This window comes from Nerophis lumbriciformis, linkage group LG07 (assembly GCF_033978685.3).
Source record: "Nerophis lumbriciformis linkage group LG07, RoL_Nlum_v2.1, whole genome shotgun sequence".
Classification (NCBI taxonomy): Eukaryota; Metazoa; Chordata; class Actinopteri; order Syngnathiformes; family Syngnathidae; genus Nerophis; species Nerophis lumbriciformis.
Window position 1 is genome coordinate 44682655 of NC_084554.2, and position 16249 is coordinate 44698903.

Sequence of the window (16249 nt, forward strand, 5' to 3'; positions counted from 1 at the left end):
CCTCCCTGCTTGGCACTCAGCATCAAGGGTTGGAATTGGGGGTTGAATCACCAAAAATGATTCCCGGGCGCGGCCACTGCTGCTGCCCACCGCTCCCCTCACCTCCCAGGGGGTGAACAAGGGGATGAGTCAAATGCAGAGGACACATTTCACCACACCTAGTGTGTGTGTGACTGTCATTGGTACTTTAACTTTAACTTTAGCACTGGGTTAGGCAGTGTTGGGACTAACGCGTTACTGTTACTGTAACGCCGTTAGTTTCGGCGGTAACTAGTAATCTAACGCGTTATTTTTTATATTCAGTAACTCAGTTACCGTTACTACATGATGCGTTACTGCGTTATTTTACGTTACTTTTTATGTAGTATAAAGTGTGTTTTATCGGAGCGCTGCTGTGTCATCGTTCTGATTCCGGAGCCGGAGAAGAGAGACGTGCGCTCTGTGTGTGAGTGTGGGGAGGGAGGAGAGGGAGGAGAGGGAGGAGAGGGAGGGAGGGGAGGGGGGCGTGTCTGATCATGGCGGAGCCAGAAGTCGAGTTTGCTAACATGGAGATATTTTCACTACTTTTCTTTTGTCGAGCACAAAGAAAAGAACATTTTAGTTAAATGTAAATTGTGCTTTGGATCAAAGATCCCATCTACTGCCCAAAACAGCAATTTAAATCTGCTGAAACAAGCTACATAAGCAACATGCTTCGACAAAGCTAGTAAAGAGAGACAGAGACTCTGATGCCACTTCACCTCCACCATTTAAGGATTAACTTTGCCTCTTCTCATCATTCACCGCTGAAGGTACACACTCTGTCAATCAATGTTCCCTCTAATTGTTCATGTGTGTGAGCAAACGCAAAAACTCCCTGAGCATTCAGTGGAGCCCATGTGAGCAACATCACACGTGCACACTGTGGCTACACCAGCAGCACACCTGTCCCAAACCTCACTAAATAACAAGTTCAATCTCCATCCATCCATCCATTTTCTACCGCTTGTCTCTTTCGGGGTCGCAGGAGCCTATCTCAGCTGCATTCGGGCGGAAGGCAGGGTACACCCTGGACAAGTCCCCCCCTCATCACAGGGCCAACACAGATACACAGACAACATTCTCTTATTATTATAATCAAATGACAGCAGTCATTTCCATTTCTAATATAAGTGTTTAGGCCCACTTACAATGACAATAACAACAAATATTGTTTTTCATGAACTGTGTACTTGTATTGTTTGTCTGGGTGGAGGTCCTGCTTTGGAAATAGTTTGTACCCCTTTCATTTAGTTCCCATTAAAACATTCACATGTTGCACAATGAGATGTAAGCAGGGGATCATGTGTACATTCCTGCAACTTCCTGTTTGTAAAAAATATATTTTTATTAGTATTTATTTAATATACTAACAGCATTTAATAATTAATATTTATAAATTAAGATTCCTAATAAATGACACTAGAATAAGCACACATTTGATTGGTAAATCATAGTGTAACGACCTGGAATTACACTTTATGTGTGGTGTTGGAGTTGTCTGACTTTTTGTGTGGCTGTAAACGCATCACTGGCTAAGTGCCATATGTGCAAGTGTTGGCACACGTGAGAAAGAGCGAGTGGCTGCTGTTGATATAACAAAGTAGCTTTTGGTCTGGTTTGTACTGCAGAAAATGACCACTTTTGCTAGATATCATTTTTTTTACTAATGTTTTGGTGATGTGTTTATCGCCGACAATAAAGAGTTTTGCTCAGTAAAGAAAATGCCTGGTTAGGCTTTGTGTATGTATTGTGTGCCTTTTTTGGTTTACATCTATGCTGTTATTATGCTGTTTGTTACTTATGTACGTTATGTTGCAGCTATTTAAAATAGTTTTGTCAATTTTTTCTGGCCAGAAACAAATTGGCTTTTGTAACATATCTTTGTCTTTGTGTGTTGTATGTAGACCACATTGCTTAGCAGAGTTCAGTGATGCAAATGCATGTCAAGTTGATCAACAGATTGTATTATTCTCCAGTGCAATAACAGTACTGAAATGAAGGCTAAAAGGGCATTAATGGGAGCTTAAATTTTTTTTAAAAAAGTAACTAAATAGTTACTTTTCACAGTAACGCATTACTTTTTGGTGTAAGTAACTGAGTTAGTAACTGAGTTACTTTTGAAATGAAGTAACTAGTAACTGTAACTAGTTACTGCTCTGCAGTAACTAACTCAACACTGGGGTTAGGACTGGGTTAGTACATTTTGAAAAGGTTGAAGTCCTGGTGGAAAGACAGTGATGGCAGCACACAGCAGGTGACAGGTGGCTGGGGTCATTCTTCTTTTGTTCTCCATGCGGAGACAAACATGTCTCAACAACGTCAACACAAACACTTGGAAAAAAGAAGAATTTAGCATGAAACAACAACACATGTTTGTCATCCATCTTACTTGGCAGCCACATACTCACCTTCTCAATAGGCAACTTGACGTGTGTGTGCGTGTGTGTGTGTGTGTGTGTGTGTGTGTGTGTGTGTGTGTGTGTGTGTGTGTGTGTGTGTGTGTGTGTGTGTGTGTGTGTGTGTGTGTGTGTGTGTGTGTGTGTGTGTGTGTGTGTTCTTGTATTTCTACCCTTCTTGAGACATCCACAAGGAAAAGTACCTTCCATATGAGGAGGTGTGAACAAGTTAGGACATAAATCATGGTCCCAATACAGAAAACCATTGCATCTAATAGAGAATGTCTCATTTGCACCCCTGGTGGGGAAATCTATCAAAATTAGAGTGGTCCCAAAAAGGAGAGATTTTTCAAAATGGGCTGTGTGTCGGTTTCAAAAGTGCTCCCCCTCCTGTCAACATATGAAATAACAAGTGTGTGTAAACATTTGAAGTGTTCCCCCTCTGATCAACATATGAAATAATTAGTGTGTGTAAAAATTTGAAGTGCTCCCCTTCTGACCAACATATGTTATATGTACATACTGTAATAACTTGAAGTAAATAATGAAGAAAAATAAATTAACTAAAAGCAGTCTTTTTCTCACAATGTGTTTTCGTATAAAATTGGGAATAATTTCTCATATTCTTTCTGTTTCTGTAATATTGCAATCTTTTCTCGTAAAATTATTACTTTTTTATATAAAATTATTACTTTTTTAATGCAAAATGGTGACATTTTTCATATAGAATTATGACTTTTATCACAATATTGCCTTCTTTTTTTTTTGCTCTTGTAAAACAGTGAAATTTTGTGAGTAAAATTATGACTTTTGTCATCATTTTGCCAAGTAAAATTCCGATTATTATTATAATATTGCCATAATGTTAAAGTTTTCTTATAAAATTGTGACTTTTCTTGAGTAAAATTATGACTCTTTTCATAAAATTATGACTCTTTTCATAAAATTATGACTCTTTTCATAAAATTATGACTCTTTTCATAAAATTATGACTCTTTTCATAAAATTGCCAAAATGTTAAGCTTTTCTTGTAAAATTGCTACTGTTATTGAGTAAAATTCCAACTTTTATCATAATATTGCACAAATGTTCAGGTTCCCTTATAAAATGTTGACTTGCGTTGAGTAAAATTACGACTTTTATTAAAACTGCCAAAATTCTAAGTTTTTCTTGTGAAATTGTGACCTTTTTCTCGTAAAATTCCAACTCATTCTTCACAACAAGCTTTTTCATATTTGCATAGTTTGTATATATTATTAATGTTGTAAATACAAATCTTTATATATCTAGAAAGGGTGGCCCTAAATAGGTAGGCATTTTTTCGGAGGTCTCAAGAAGGTAACAAATACAAGAATGTGTGTGTGTGTGTGTGTGTGTGTGTGTGTGTGTGTGTGTGTGTGTGTGTGTGTGTGTGTGTGTGTGTGTGTGTGTGTGTGTGTGTGTGTGTGTGTGTGTGTGTGTGTGTAGTCTGAACACAACTGTACAGCTGGTGAGAGGAAGACAGGTGTTTGTTTTTGGTAACGGCACGTTGTCAAAGTCACCTACTTCTGACCTCAGGTTTGCGCCTTGGACTTTGTCTGCGCCTTGGACTTTGTCTGCGCGGTGACAGGCGCTGAAAGGACACAAAGTCCTTCTCCTGGGAGCAGAGAGACAAAGACTGCAGTCGCTGAAATCCAGCATGAAGGCAGGAATGGAACGTGTTGTGCGCTGACATGTCGTGGAGAAGATACGTCATGGAGAGCGAGTTCCTATGAGACAAGACATGAAAGCACGAGAAAATTCAAGTCACTTTAAATGTCCATCATACTATATTTTTACGGTTTTCTTATTCATGCTGCTTTACTCGCTTTAATATATCTTATTTTATATTTTGTTATTATTATTTTTTTAAATGTATTATTTAATTTAACAGTATATGATGTATATTTCACATGTACCGTACTCTCATTCATCACTTATCCATTTTTTACTTTCAAACACTTTTTCTTTATCCTTTCTTTTCTTTGCTTAATTTGCATAAATCATAACAGATGTGACAAAACATATTTATTTAGCTTATTTATTTATTGTGGACACAACAAACCAAAATTACTGTATAATACTACATCATTGACATTATTGCTTTGTTTGATTGCCTCGTCTAATTAAGTCACACACAAACTAGCATGCTAATCACTAGCTGGCAACTCGTGTGCTAATCGCTAGCGGGCAACTAGAGCTAATTGCTAGCTGACAACTAGTGCGCTGATCGCTATCTGGGATCTAGAGTGTTAATCAATAGCTGACAACTAATGCATTGATTGCTAGCTGGCATCTAGAGTGGTAATAGCTAGCCGACAACTAGTGCGCTGATAGCTAGCTGGCAACTAGAGCTAATCACTAGCTGACAACTAGTTCACTAATCCCTATCTGACAACTAGTGCACTAATTGCTAACTGCCATCTAGAGCGGTAATCGCTAGCTGACAACTTTTTCACTAATCCCTAGCTGACACCCAGTGCGCTGATCTCTAGCTGGCATCTAGAGCGGTAATCGCTAGCCAACAACTAGTGCGCTGATAGCTAGCCGGCAACTAGAGCTAATCACTAGCTGACAACTCGTTCACTAATCCCTATCTGACAACTAGTGCACTAATTGCTAACTGGCATCTAGAGCGGTAATCGCTAGCTGACAACTAGTTGACTAATCCCTAGCTGACACCCAGTGCGCTGATTGCTAGCTGGCATCCAGAGCGGAAATCGTTGGCTGACAGATAGTCACTAATCCCTTGCTGACAACTGCTGCGCTGATCGCTAGTTGGCAACTGGAGCTAACGGCTAGCTGAAAATTACTGCGCTAAATGCTAGCTGACAACCAGTGCATTAATCGCTAGCTGAGAACTAGTGCGCTTATCGCTAGCTGGCACCTAAAGCGCCAATCGATAACTGACAGCAAGACGTTAATCGCTAGCTGACAGCTGGAGTGCTAATCACTAGCAGACAACTAGGGCGTTAATCGCAATCTGACAAGTAGAGTGCTAATCCCTAGCTATTTTAAATGCTGAATGAATATACCAATATAATTACTGGGGACGGCCGTGCCAGCAACCTGAGGGTTCCTGGTTCAATCCCCACCTAGAAAAGCGCTATACATGCAAGTATAACCCATTTACCATTTACTTACTGTGAATATATTAATACAAATTGTTATTCACGTTATGTGTTCTTATCTATCCACATACAACTACAACATGTGTATTTAAAGACATTTACATTTGTCAAAAAGTTACTGGGAGAAATATGAAAAATTATATAAATAAAACTATTTAAAAAAGCCCCCCTGCAGTACCTCTCAGGCCCTCTCGGGGTCGCCACCCCCTGTTGAAGGCCTCTGGTGTACAATATAGGTTTTGCGTTTCAGGATGTGTTTTGTTTTTCCCAAGATTTGAATATTTCGCCACACAAATATTTGATGTGAGGTTTCCAGAATTAAAACTGCTTACCTATGTTCTTTCAATTTGTGTTATCAATTTCCAATTGTCCATGAATCTGTACTTTACAGCAGTGTTCCCCAACCACCGGGCCGCACCCCGGTTCCGGTCCGTGGATCGATTGGTATCGGGCCGCACAAGAAATTAAAAAAAATATATAATAATTTTTTCTAATTTTTTTAAAAATTAAATCAACATAAAAACACAAGATACATTTAATAGATGCACCAACCCAAAAAACCTCCCTCCCCCATTTATACTCATTCACACTCATTCGCACAAAAGGTTGTTTCTTTCGGTTATTAATATTTCTGGTTCCTACACTATGTATCAATATAGATCAATACAGTCTGCAGGGATTTTTATGACAACAAAAAAAAAAAAAAAAAAAAAAAAAAATACCATAACTCCCCCGGTCCGTGGGACAAATTTTCAAGCGTTGACCGGTTCGCAGTTACAAAAAGGTTGGGGACCACTGCTTTACAGCATGAAATCAGTTTTGTTCAAAAGTAGAGGTTGTTAAAAATTTAAGATGATTAAATTGATTTAGGAATGTATTTTTGTCAACACTCGCTCCAAGTCTTTCCCAGAACCAAAAAAGGTTTGTGTCACATCAGCAAAAAGTACAAACTTAAAAGTATCTGACACTTGTGTACACAGTACACAGTAAACAATGTGGGAGTCAACACGGAGCCCTGTGGAACGCCACAAGGCATTTAAGAATGTTCTGACTTGTGTTGAGCCATTTGTACACACTTGTCAGTTGCCTATACATTTATTATATTTGTTTAAATGTCTCAAGTCAAATGAAGGGTGAGAACACGAATCGACAAATCATGCTGTCACGAGTGCTGACTCCCGCCCCCCACATCCTCCTCGCCACGGCCTTTGACCCCGAACAAAGAGGGGCGTCTCATTGGATAAGGATTTCCCAGCTGTTAAACGCTGCGGCACAAAAAGCCCTTTGGCTGAGTGGACGCGCGAATTAGGAGGACAATGAGGGGCACACTTGGACACCCCCCGCCCCCTCTTCCTGTCTCACTCGTCCTACAAAATATCTTTGAAATACATGATCTTTATTAGCACTTTTCGAGTTCATAGAGCACGCGATGTGACAATAATATTATAAAGTCACAGCGCTTTACTCGTTTCACACAACTGACCTCGAAATGTAAAAAAAAGTGTATTCTATTAAAAAAAAATAGCCCATAATGACAAAATACAATAGAATTTTTTTTTTTTTTTTTTTTTTTTGGCAAATCAATCACATGTACGTTTTCAGAGCATTTACTGGAATATTAATTATATTAATAATAATAACATAATATTAACAATAATAATACTAATAATATTAATTATTATATAATCATATTAGTAATAATAATAATAATGATGATCATGATAATGAGGATCATGATGAGATGAGGATGATGATGAGGATGATAATAATGTCATCGTCATTAGACGATGATAACATTAATGACAATAATAATGATAATAATAATGAAGATGATGACGATAATAATAATAATAATAATAATAATAGTAAAATAAGAATTATAACGATAATGATGATGATAAATGATATACTAATTATATGATAATAATGCTAACGATGATGATAATTAAAATGATAATAATAATGATGACGTGAATGTTGTCTGTCTATCTGTGTTGGCCCTGCGGTGAGGTGGCGACTTGTCCAGGGTGTACCCCGCCTTCCGCCCGAAAGCAGCTGAGATAGGCTCCAGCATCCCCCGCGACCCCGAAAGGGACAAGCGGTACAAAATTGATGGATGAATGATAAAATAATGATGAAAAAAAATAATTGTAAAGATGGTAAAAATAAGAAGAAGAAGAATAACAACTGTCAACACCGTGTATGGTGAGAATGGTGTTCTGCTGACCTCGACTGCAGATGTTGTGGATTGGTGGAGGGAATACTTCGAATACCTCCTCATTCCCACCAACACGTCTTCCTATGAGGAAGCAGTGCCTGGGGAATCTGTGGTGGGCTCTCCTATTTCTGGGGCTGAGGTTGCTGAGGTAGTTAAAAAGCTCTTCGGTGGCAAGGCCCCGGGGGCGGATAAGATCCGCCCGGAGTTCCTTAAGGCTCTGGATGCTGTGGGGCTGTCTTGGTTGACAAGACTCTGCAACATCGCGTGGACATAGGGGGCGGTACCTCTGGATCAGCAGACCGGGGTGGTGGTTCCTCTCTTTTAGAAGGGGTGTGTTCCAACTGTCGTTGTATCACACTCCTCAGTCTTCCCGGTAAGGTCTATTCAGGTGTACTGGAGAGGAGGCTACGCCAGATAGTCGAACCTCGGATTCAGGAGGAACAGTGTGGTTTTCGTCCTGGTCGTGGAACTGTGGACCAGCTCTATACTCTCGGCAGGGTCCTTGAGGGTGCATGGGAGTTTGCCCAACCAGTCTACATGTGCTTTGTAGACTTGGAGAAGGCATTTGACTGTGTCCCTCGGGAAGTCCAGTGGGGAGTGCTCAGAGAGTATGGGGTATCGGACTGTCTGATTGTGGCGGTCCGCTCCCTGTACGATCAGTGTCAGAGCTTGGTCCGTATTGCCGGCAGTAAGTCGGACACGTTTCCAGTGGGGGTTGGACTCCGCCAAGGCTGCCCTTTGTCACCGATTCTGTTCATAACTTTTATGGACAGAATTTCTAGGCGCAGTCAGTGCCTTGAGGGGATCCGGTTTGGTTGCTGCAGGATTAGGTCTCTGCTTGTTGCAGATGATGTGGTCCCGATGGCTTCATCTGGCCAGGATCTTCAGCTCTCACTGGATCGGTTCGCAGCCGAGTGTGAAGCGACTGGGATGAGAATCAGCACCTCCAAGTCCAAGTCCATGGTTCTCGCCCGGAAAAGGGTGGAGTGCCATCTCCAGGTTGTGGAGGAGACCCTGCCCCAAGTGGAGGAGTTCAAGTACCTCGGAGATTTTGTTCACGAGTGAGGGAAGAGTGAATCATGAGATCGACAGGCGGATCGGTGCGGCGTCTTCAATAATGCGAACGCTGTATCGATCCATTGTGGTGAAGAAGGAGCTGAGCCGGAAGGCAAAGCTCTCAATTTACCAGTCGATCTACGTTCCCATCCTCACCTATGGTCATGAGCTTTGGGTTATGACCGAAAGGACAAGATCACGGGTACAAGCAGCCGAAAAGGGTTTCGGGTGAGAAGCTCTGCCATCCGGGAGGAGCTCAAAGTAAAGCCGCTGCTCCTCCACATCGAGAGCAGCCATATGAGGTGGTTTGGGCATCTGGTCAGGATGCCACCCGATCGCCTCCCTCGGGAGGTGTTTAGGGCACGTCTGACCGGTAGGAGGCCACGGGGAAGACCCAGGACACGTTGGGAAGATCATGTCTCCCGGCTGGCCTGGGAACGCTTCGGGATTCCCCTGGAGGAGCTGGACGAAGTGGCTCGGGAGAGGAAAGTCTGGGCTTCCCTGCTTAGGCTGCTGCCCCCGTGACCTGACCTCGGCTAAGCGGAAGAAGATGGCTGGATGGATGGATGGATGGATGGAGAATAACAATAATAACAATAATCATGATAAAATACGAATGATAAAAATAATATTGATGATTAAAATAACAAAAGTAATGATGTAATAATAATAATATTAATAATAATCATAATAATGATAGAACAATAATTATATAATGATAATGTAATAATTGTAGTAAATACTACTAATAATAACAATAATTATAAAATAAGAATTATGAAAACAATGATGATAATAATTAATATAACAACAAAATGATAATGATGATGTTGATAAGAATAATTATAAATGATGATGGCGATGACAATAATAATAATGAAGATGATGATGATGATGATAATAATAATAATAATAATTAATTATAGTAAAATAAGAATTATAATGATAATGATGATAATAAATGATGTACTAATTATATAATAATAATGCTAATGATGATGATCATTATAATGATAATGATAATGATGATAATAAAAAATGATGAAAAAAACAATTGTAAAGATGATGATAATAATAATAATTATAAGAAGAATAATAACAATAATAATAATGATGATAAAAATACGAATAATAAAAATAATATTGATGATGATACAACGAAAATAATCAATTATGTAATAATAATAATAATATTAATAATAATGATAATAATGATAAAATACTAATAATTATATAATGAGAATGTAATAATAGTAGTAAATGATAACAATATTTATTTTAAAATAATACAATGACAATGATGATGTTGATGTTGATAATAACAATAATAAATGACGATAAGGATAATAATATTAATAATAATAATGATGATGATAAGGATAATAATATTAATAATGATGACGATGATGATGATGATCAAAATAACAATGATGATAATAAAAATCATTATAATAATGATGGTGATAATAATAAAAATACAAATAATAGAAATAATATTGATAATGATGAAAATAATGAAAATATTAAATGATGTAATAATAATTATGATAATACTAACAATAATAACATAATGATAATGTAATAATAGTAGTAGTAGTAATAATAATAATAATAATGCCAATAATCATAATAATAATAATGATAAATATAAAAAACTAATAGTGATGATGATAACATTGACAATATTAAATGATGCAATAATAATAATAATAATAATAAATAATAATACAATAGCAACAATATAATGATCATGTGATAATGTAGTATTAGCAATGATAATAACACTAACAATAATAATAATAATAGACTGTACCCTGCCTTCCGCCCGAGTGCAGCTGGGATAGGGTCCAGCACCCTCGCGACCTCGAGAGAGACAAACGGTAGAAAATTGATGTATGGATGCATAATAATAATACAGGGTTGTCTCTTGTCACACATCCGTGGTGCCACATTCTAACAGACGTGATGCTGTATTGAGAAATTGCTATCAATACTTATGTCCAGGTAAATTCGTGTGTTACTTTTTCATTTGTACATTTGCAAACACTTACAAGACAGACTTTTTAATGTTGTCATGATGGGTTGTTGGGTGTCCACATTCTATTTTTAGAAAAAAAACATGATAGTATTTAATCGAAATGTTATGTAAGATGTGAAGCGTTGGGAGTATTTTACAGATATTGTGTATGTACTGTGTATAACTTATTTGCATATAGGGTTAAAACATTTTTACAACTATTGCAAATATTAAAATTCATTTTTCTTTGATTTGAAAAAGTTTGGTCTCTTCTCACGTGAACAATCTTTGTCAGGTTCTGTTAGTGGACAGTGTGGCCCCTTGTGCGCATGTGCGCAGGAAGACATGAGCAGAGGGACGTTAAATGGACCATGTCTTTCATGTCTTCTGTCCACATGTCCTCTTCCTTTATTTCTCCCGTGTCTTCATTCTTCATGTCTTCTGCTGTCTACGTGTCTTCATGTCTTCTGCTCCACAATGCACTTTAGGACTTCAATAAGATGTTGGAGTGTTTGCAAATCGTTGCTGTTCTCTTCGCCCTCAACTTTGTCTTCCCGCCGCTGCTTGCTCAGGGTAAGTGATACAGTTATGTCATTTTGAGTATTTACTCACTGTTAATGTTACATTTATATAATTATGAATAGTTAGTCACTATCATTGTTACATTATCCCAGGCATGGAGATATATGTCCACTATTAGTGTTACATGTATGCTAGCATGGATGTAGATGTTACATTTAAGGCGTATACAACCGTGAATATTTACAAATACCCATTATTAATATTTTCATTTGTCATGACCCATCCCAACCAGCTTAATTAGATGGAGAGAAAAAAATCGTTTTTATTGTGTTAGACTTGTTTAAAAGTTATTTGTTGATTCAGTGACAGCTGGCGCCCTGTCTGGCTTTTTTTTTTTTTTTTTTTTTTACTGCCAAACTTCACCGTCAAGCCATACGAAGTCATAATATCGCGACTAAAAAGTAAAAAAGTCGTCAAATGGTCTTCATATGGTGACTAAAAAGAAAGAAAGTTCATCGTCGGAAGTGAAAAAGTAACGTTTTAAACGTGTTGCGTTTAAGTACTTCCAGAAAGTGGGAAAAAAAACGGGAGTGTCGAAATCGAGTTTTTATTAGTTTTGTATCGCGACGATGGAACACGTTAAATAATATTTTATTGTCCACTAAGTGGGATTATTTTTACACTATAAACATCCGAAACGGAGTGCCTTGACAACATGACTGTTCAGTTTTAATGACACAACAATTGACAATGTATTATTGTCTTGAAAAACAATATGGTCGTTGAATAACTTGTTTATTGTTGTTGTTTTTAATAGTTAAAGTTAGCAACTTTTGGTTAAGAAAGTGAAAGCAAACTTTATATGAGCACTCTTGAATGTACATTTCAAGCTCCAATAGATGCATTACTTATTTAATTATTCTCTCTTAAAAATGTACTTTATTGTGATTAAATCATGTATTTATCTCTCATACAAATATAACCAATATCTAATGTCACCATGTGTTCAGGCAGATTTGGCCAAAATGTGGCCTTTTGCAGCCTGTAGCTTTATTGTTATTTTTTTTAGGCTTTATGGATTCACATTGGACTATAAAATGTGAAATATAAAGGTTTCTGAGTAACAGTAGTGACATTTTTTAACCTGAATTTATTTATTTTAACACTTTGAACGCACTTCAGTGTAAGTCAAGTGATGCTAAACTTGTATATATATTTTAATATTAATTGTTAGTGGGATATTTTGGTCAATAGTTCAACATTTTTCTTAATTTAAAATATCAATACAGGCATGTAAAACAATGTAAACAAAATTGTAAAATCACATTGAACACTTAAGTTAAGTTAAAGTCCCAACGATTGTCACACACACACTAGGTGTGGTGGAATTATCCTCTGCATTTGACCCATCCCCATGTTCACCCCCTGGGAGGTGAGGGTAGCAGTGAGCAGCAGCGGTGGCCGTGCTCGGGAATCACTTAACAATAAGCTGTTAAAGTGAAGGTGCAAAAATAAGGAATATATAAAGTAAATTGTTTAATTAAGTGTAAGAAAACAGTGCAAAGCTTGAAAATGTAAACATAGAGAAACCTGAGAAGAAATATTTTCTGCACGATTTGTGCCAGGAAGTTACAGCTGTGCTCTAAAGGGTGAGCGCGGCTGAGGTGGTGTGACTACAGTCCCTTTACAAAAATCCCCAAAAAGTGCCAAGCTGTCCAGGTGACTTTTCCTCTTTTATCCACAATTTCCTCATTTTGACCCGAAAGGGACAAGCGATAGAAAATGGATAGATTGGTGGACTTTCTCTTCTCACTCCATGCAAAGAATCAACCGCCAGACAACCAAACACCGTTACCATTGCTCGGTAACCAGAGAGCGAGTGCCTTTGTTTATGCAAGCAACCTTGCTTCGCAACTTCCGTTTTTTTCCGACAAAGAAGAAAAAAAAAAATATCGAACATTTCTCCGTACCTGGTAATCGGTACTGGTACTAAATCTGTACTTTTGTGTGTGTTGATAAATATAATTGTTTTAGATGATAAAATCTCATTTTTATTGCAACATTTATAAATGAGCTGATTATGACAACTTCCGTCTCGTTCTTATGTCTTGTTTTATTATCATTTGTAAGTATGACATTAAGTTGTAAGCCCAAGGCGTGAGATGGCAGTAGTGTATAGTTTATGTTGTGATTTTTTTTTATTGCGCCCTGAAAAGTTTTAATACTTTAAGTATTGTACCTATTACGCACCAGCTGTTTGATTGTAACGTGAATCTCACATTTGGGGGGGGTTGAAATCGCCATGTAAAATCGCTAATGCTACTCAGTAGCATGTCAATAGCAAAGCCAATGTATATTAGCATCAAGCTAGTGCATTTTTTGAAAAAGTGGACCCTTACTTTACTTACTTTGGAGGGGGTTTTTTGAGTCAGTGATTATTCCAAGGTTACCTAGAGGTAGTTTGACCGAGTTCGCTCTCAGTGCTGCTGGAGTAATCGCCCAAGTGCGAAGAGCCGGCTGACTCGGCAATCGGTGCGGGACATCAAGCAGCATCCAGGAACGGTAACGGATTTTATGTGAATCGATGCCCGGTAGGATCGGTGGGATTTGGTCGTTGCCAAAAAAAGTACCTTGTTCTGTATCCATTTCTATGTGGCGGGTCACATCTGGCCCCCGGGCCTTGAGTTTGAGAGCTGTGCAATACAGTATGGTGATAGGGCGATATTTTGCAATATTTTCAGGGGTGTCAAACTCATTTTAGCTCAGGGCCCGCATGGAGGAACATCTGTGCACACGCGGGCCGGACTATTAAAATCATGGCATTAAAATTAAAAAATAAAGACGACTTTAGATTGTTTTCTTTGTCTTACTTTGGCCCAAAATAGAAAAAAAAACACATTATGAAAATATTACAATAAAAATATAGAAAAAAATACCGGCAGCGGTAAAGTTTAGATCCATGAAGGAAAGAAGAAAGTGAATAAATGTTTATAACTGAATAAAGTTACATATGCATAAAAATTTGTTTTCTTTTGTATTATTTTTTTTAATGAATTAAGTAACGTTTATGACAACCTTTTTCCAAAGCACAATATAGAATGTGAGATATAACAGGATAATGCATACATTTATCATTTGTTTTCAAAACGTTTACAAAGCATTGGGACCCCAAACATTTACTGTGGGACCCCAATTTTTTTACTTGATGGGGTCCCAACACTGATGGAGTATTGGTGCTTGCAAAACAGCAGCAGGCGGCTGTGGCCTGCAGGCCGGTACTAATACTAATCAAATATCATCCCGGATCTCGCCCGCTGGCCTTGACTTTGACATCCCTGAACTACATAGTTCAGTGATCACTTAAATATAAAATATTTCCCTCTACTTCCTACTGTCTTGTTCACCGGTAACCCCGCACAGGTACAGTACAATACAGCCAACATGGGGCGGAAATCACCCTCGAGTTTCTGTCGGCCCAAACGTGACTTAAAAAACATCAAATCATTAAAAGTTGATATTGTAATGTTAGACAAAGTATTGCAATATTTTGCCATTTCGATATTTTTTCCCACCCCCCCTCAGAGGCGGTGTCAACAACAACACTTTGTTTTCAACTTTGAAGCCTTTTGGCCTCCTGAAGACCTTTTGGTGGTTTCGTTGTTGATGTCAAAATGTTGGCCGAACAAAGTCTACATGAGCCAGTCTAAGTCCACATGGGTTCAGGATGTGGATTTTGTGAGGATATCACTTTTACGTGTCCACATCTGCCTGAAAGGTGGACGTAACACGGCGCTTAGATCCTCATTTGGGCTGCACATTGTCTCCGTTTGCAGAAAAAAACTCTCCGTCTCAGGGGTATCCTAAGCAGGGCTGTACGCTTTGCTTTTTCACAAGTAGTATCAATGTTACTAAATGACAAAAATTAGTAACAGAAAAAAATTAGGAGCACTATAAATGTTCTTAAGTGTCACAGTTTCATTACTAACACTCAAACAAGGTACACATGTACATACATATAAACACATTACAAGGCCTACTGTAACGCTCAATTAAAGACAGAGGATATCCCTAAACTGTGCTAGCATTGTCGCTAACACCAGTCTAGGGTTGGGCCAAATGGACCAAAACTCATATCTCGATATAGTTTGGCCCATAAACTAAGCCATGTATGGAAATATCCTTTGACGTCACGAAATATCTCCACCATGCCTTGATTAGGGATAAAAGTAGGTTTTGTGAAAGTCGACCAGCCTCTCGGTTCATGGCCACATTTGTCCACTACCAGATGCACGTGTGCTACTTTTTTTTTTGTTTCAATACTCGTACAACCTATTTTTAGTCGCAATTGCGACTAAAATGCTCGCACTGTACAGTCCGGATCCAAAGTCAGGCTTGTTTTTTTATTGGCCCGTGACTTTTTCTAAATATAAAATTAAATGTTTTAAATTGTTATTGTTGAACAATTGAACTTACAACCAATATATATTTAAGGCGCTTTCTATACATTTCAATATTTACAAATATCCACCAGGTTGAGCAATAACATCCTTGCACAAACAAAAATGTCGGAAAAAGTAAAATAAGAGACAATACAAATATATTTTAAAAATGGGCTTATTTAAAACAACTTAAATACCTCAAATAAAGCCAATAATTTTTTTATTTTTTTTGTTTTTGTTTTTTTTTACTAATTTCTAAAATTGTATTAATAATTTAATAATCATTGGAGAATTTGGGTTTCACTTTAAGAAATCGACCTTTATGTATGACATTTTTTTTCTAGCAACTTAATAATATTAATATTCATTTCTAGATTGATGTATCTTTTCTATTTTTTACCATTTTGCAAGATTTTATTAATGATTTAAAA

At 37.7% G+C, this 16249-nt stretch overlaps 1 protein-coding gene across 1 annotated transcript in view; it reads left to right on the forward strand.

The window, feature by feature from the left end:
• Positions 1-11236: 11236 nt before the first annotated feature.
• reck (reversion-inducing-cysteine-rich protein with kazal motifs) overlaps positions 11237-16249 on the forward strand; it is a 65698-nt gene continuing 60685 nt past the window's right edge. Inside the window, exon 1 of the mRNA XM_061965093.2 lies at positions 11237-11430. Coding sequence (XP_061821077.1) covers positions 11358-11430 — 73 coding nt within the window. The 5' untranslated portion in view covers positions 11237-11357. The remainder of the gene's footprint in view (positions 11431-16249) is intronic.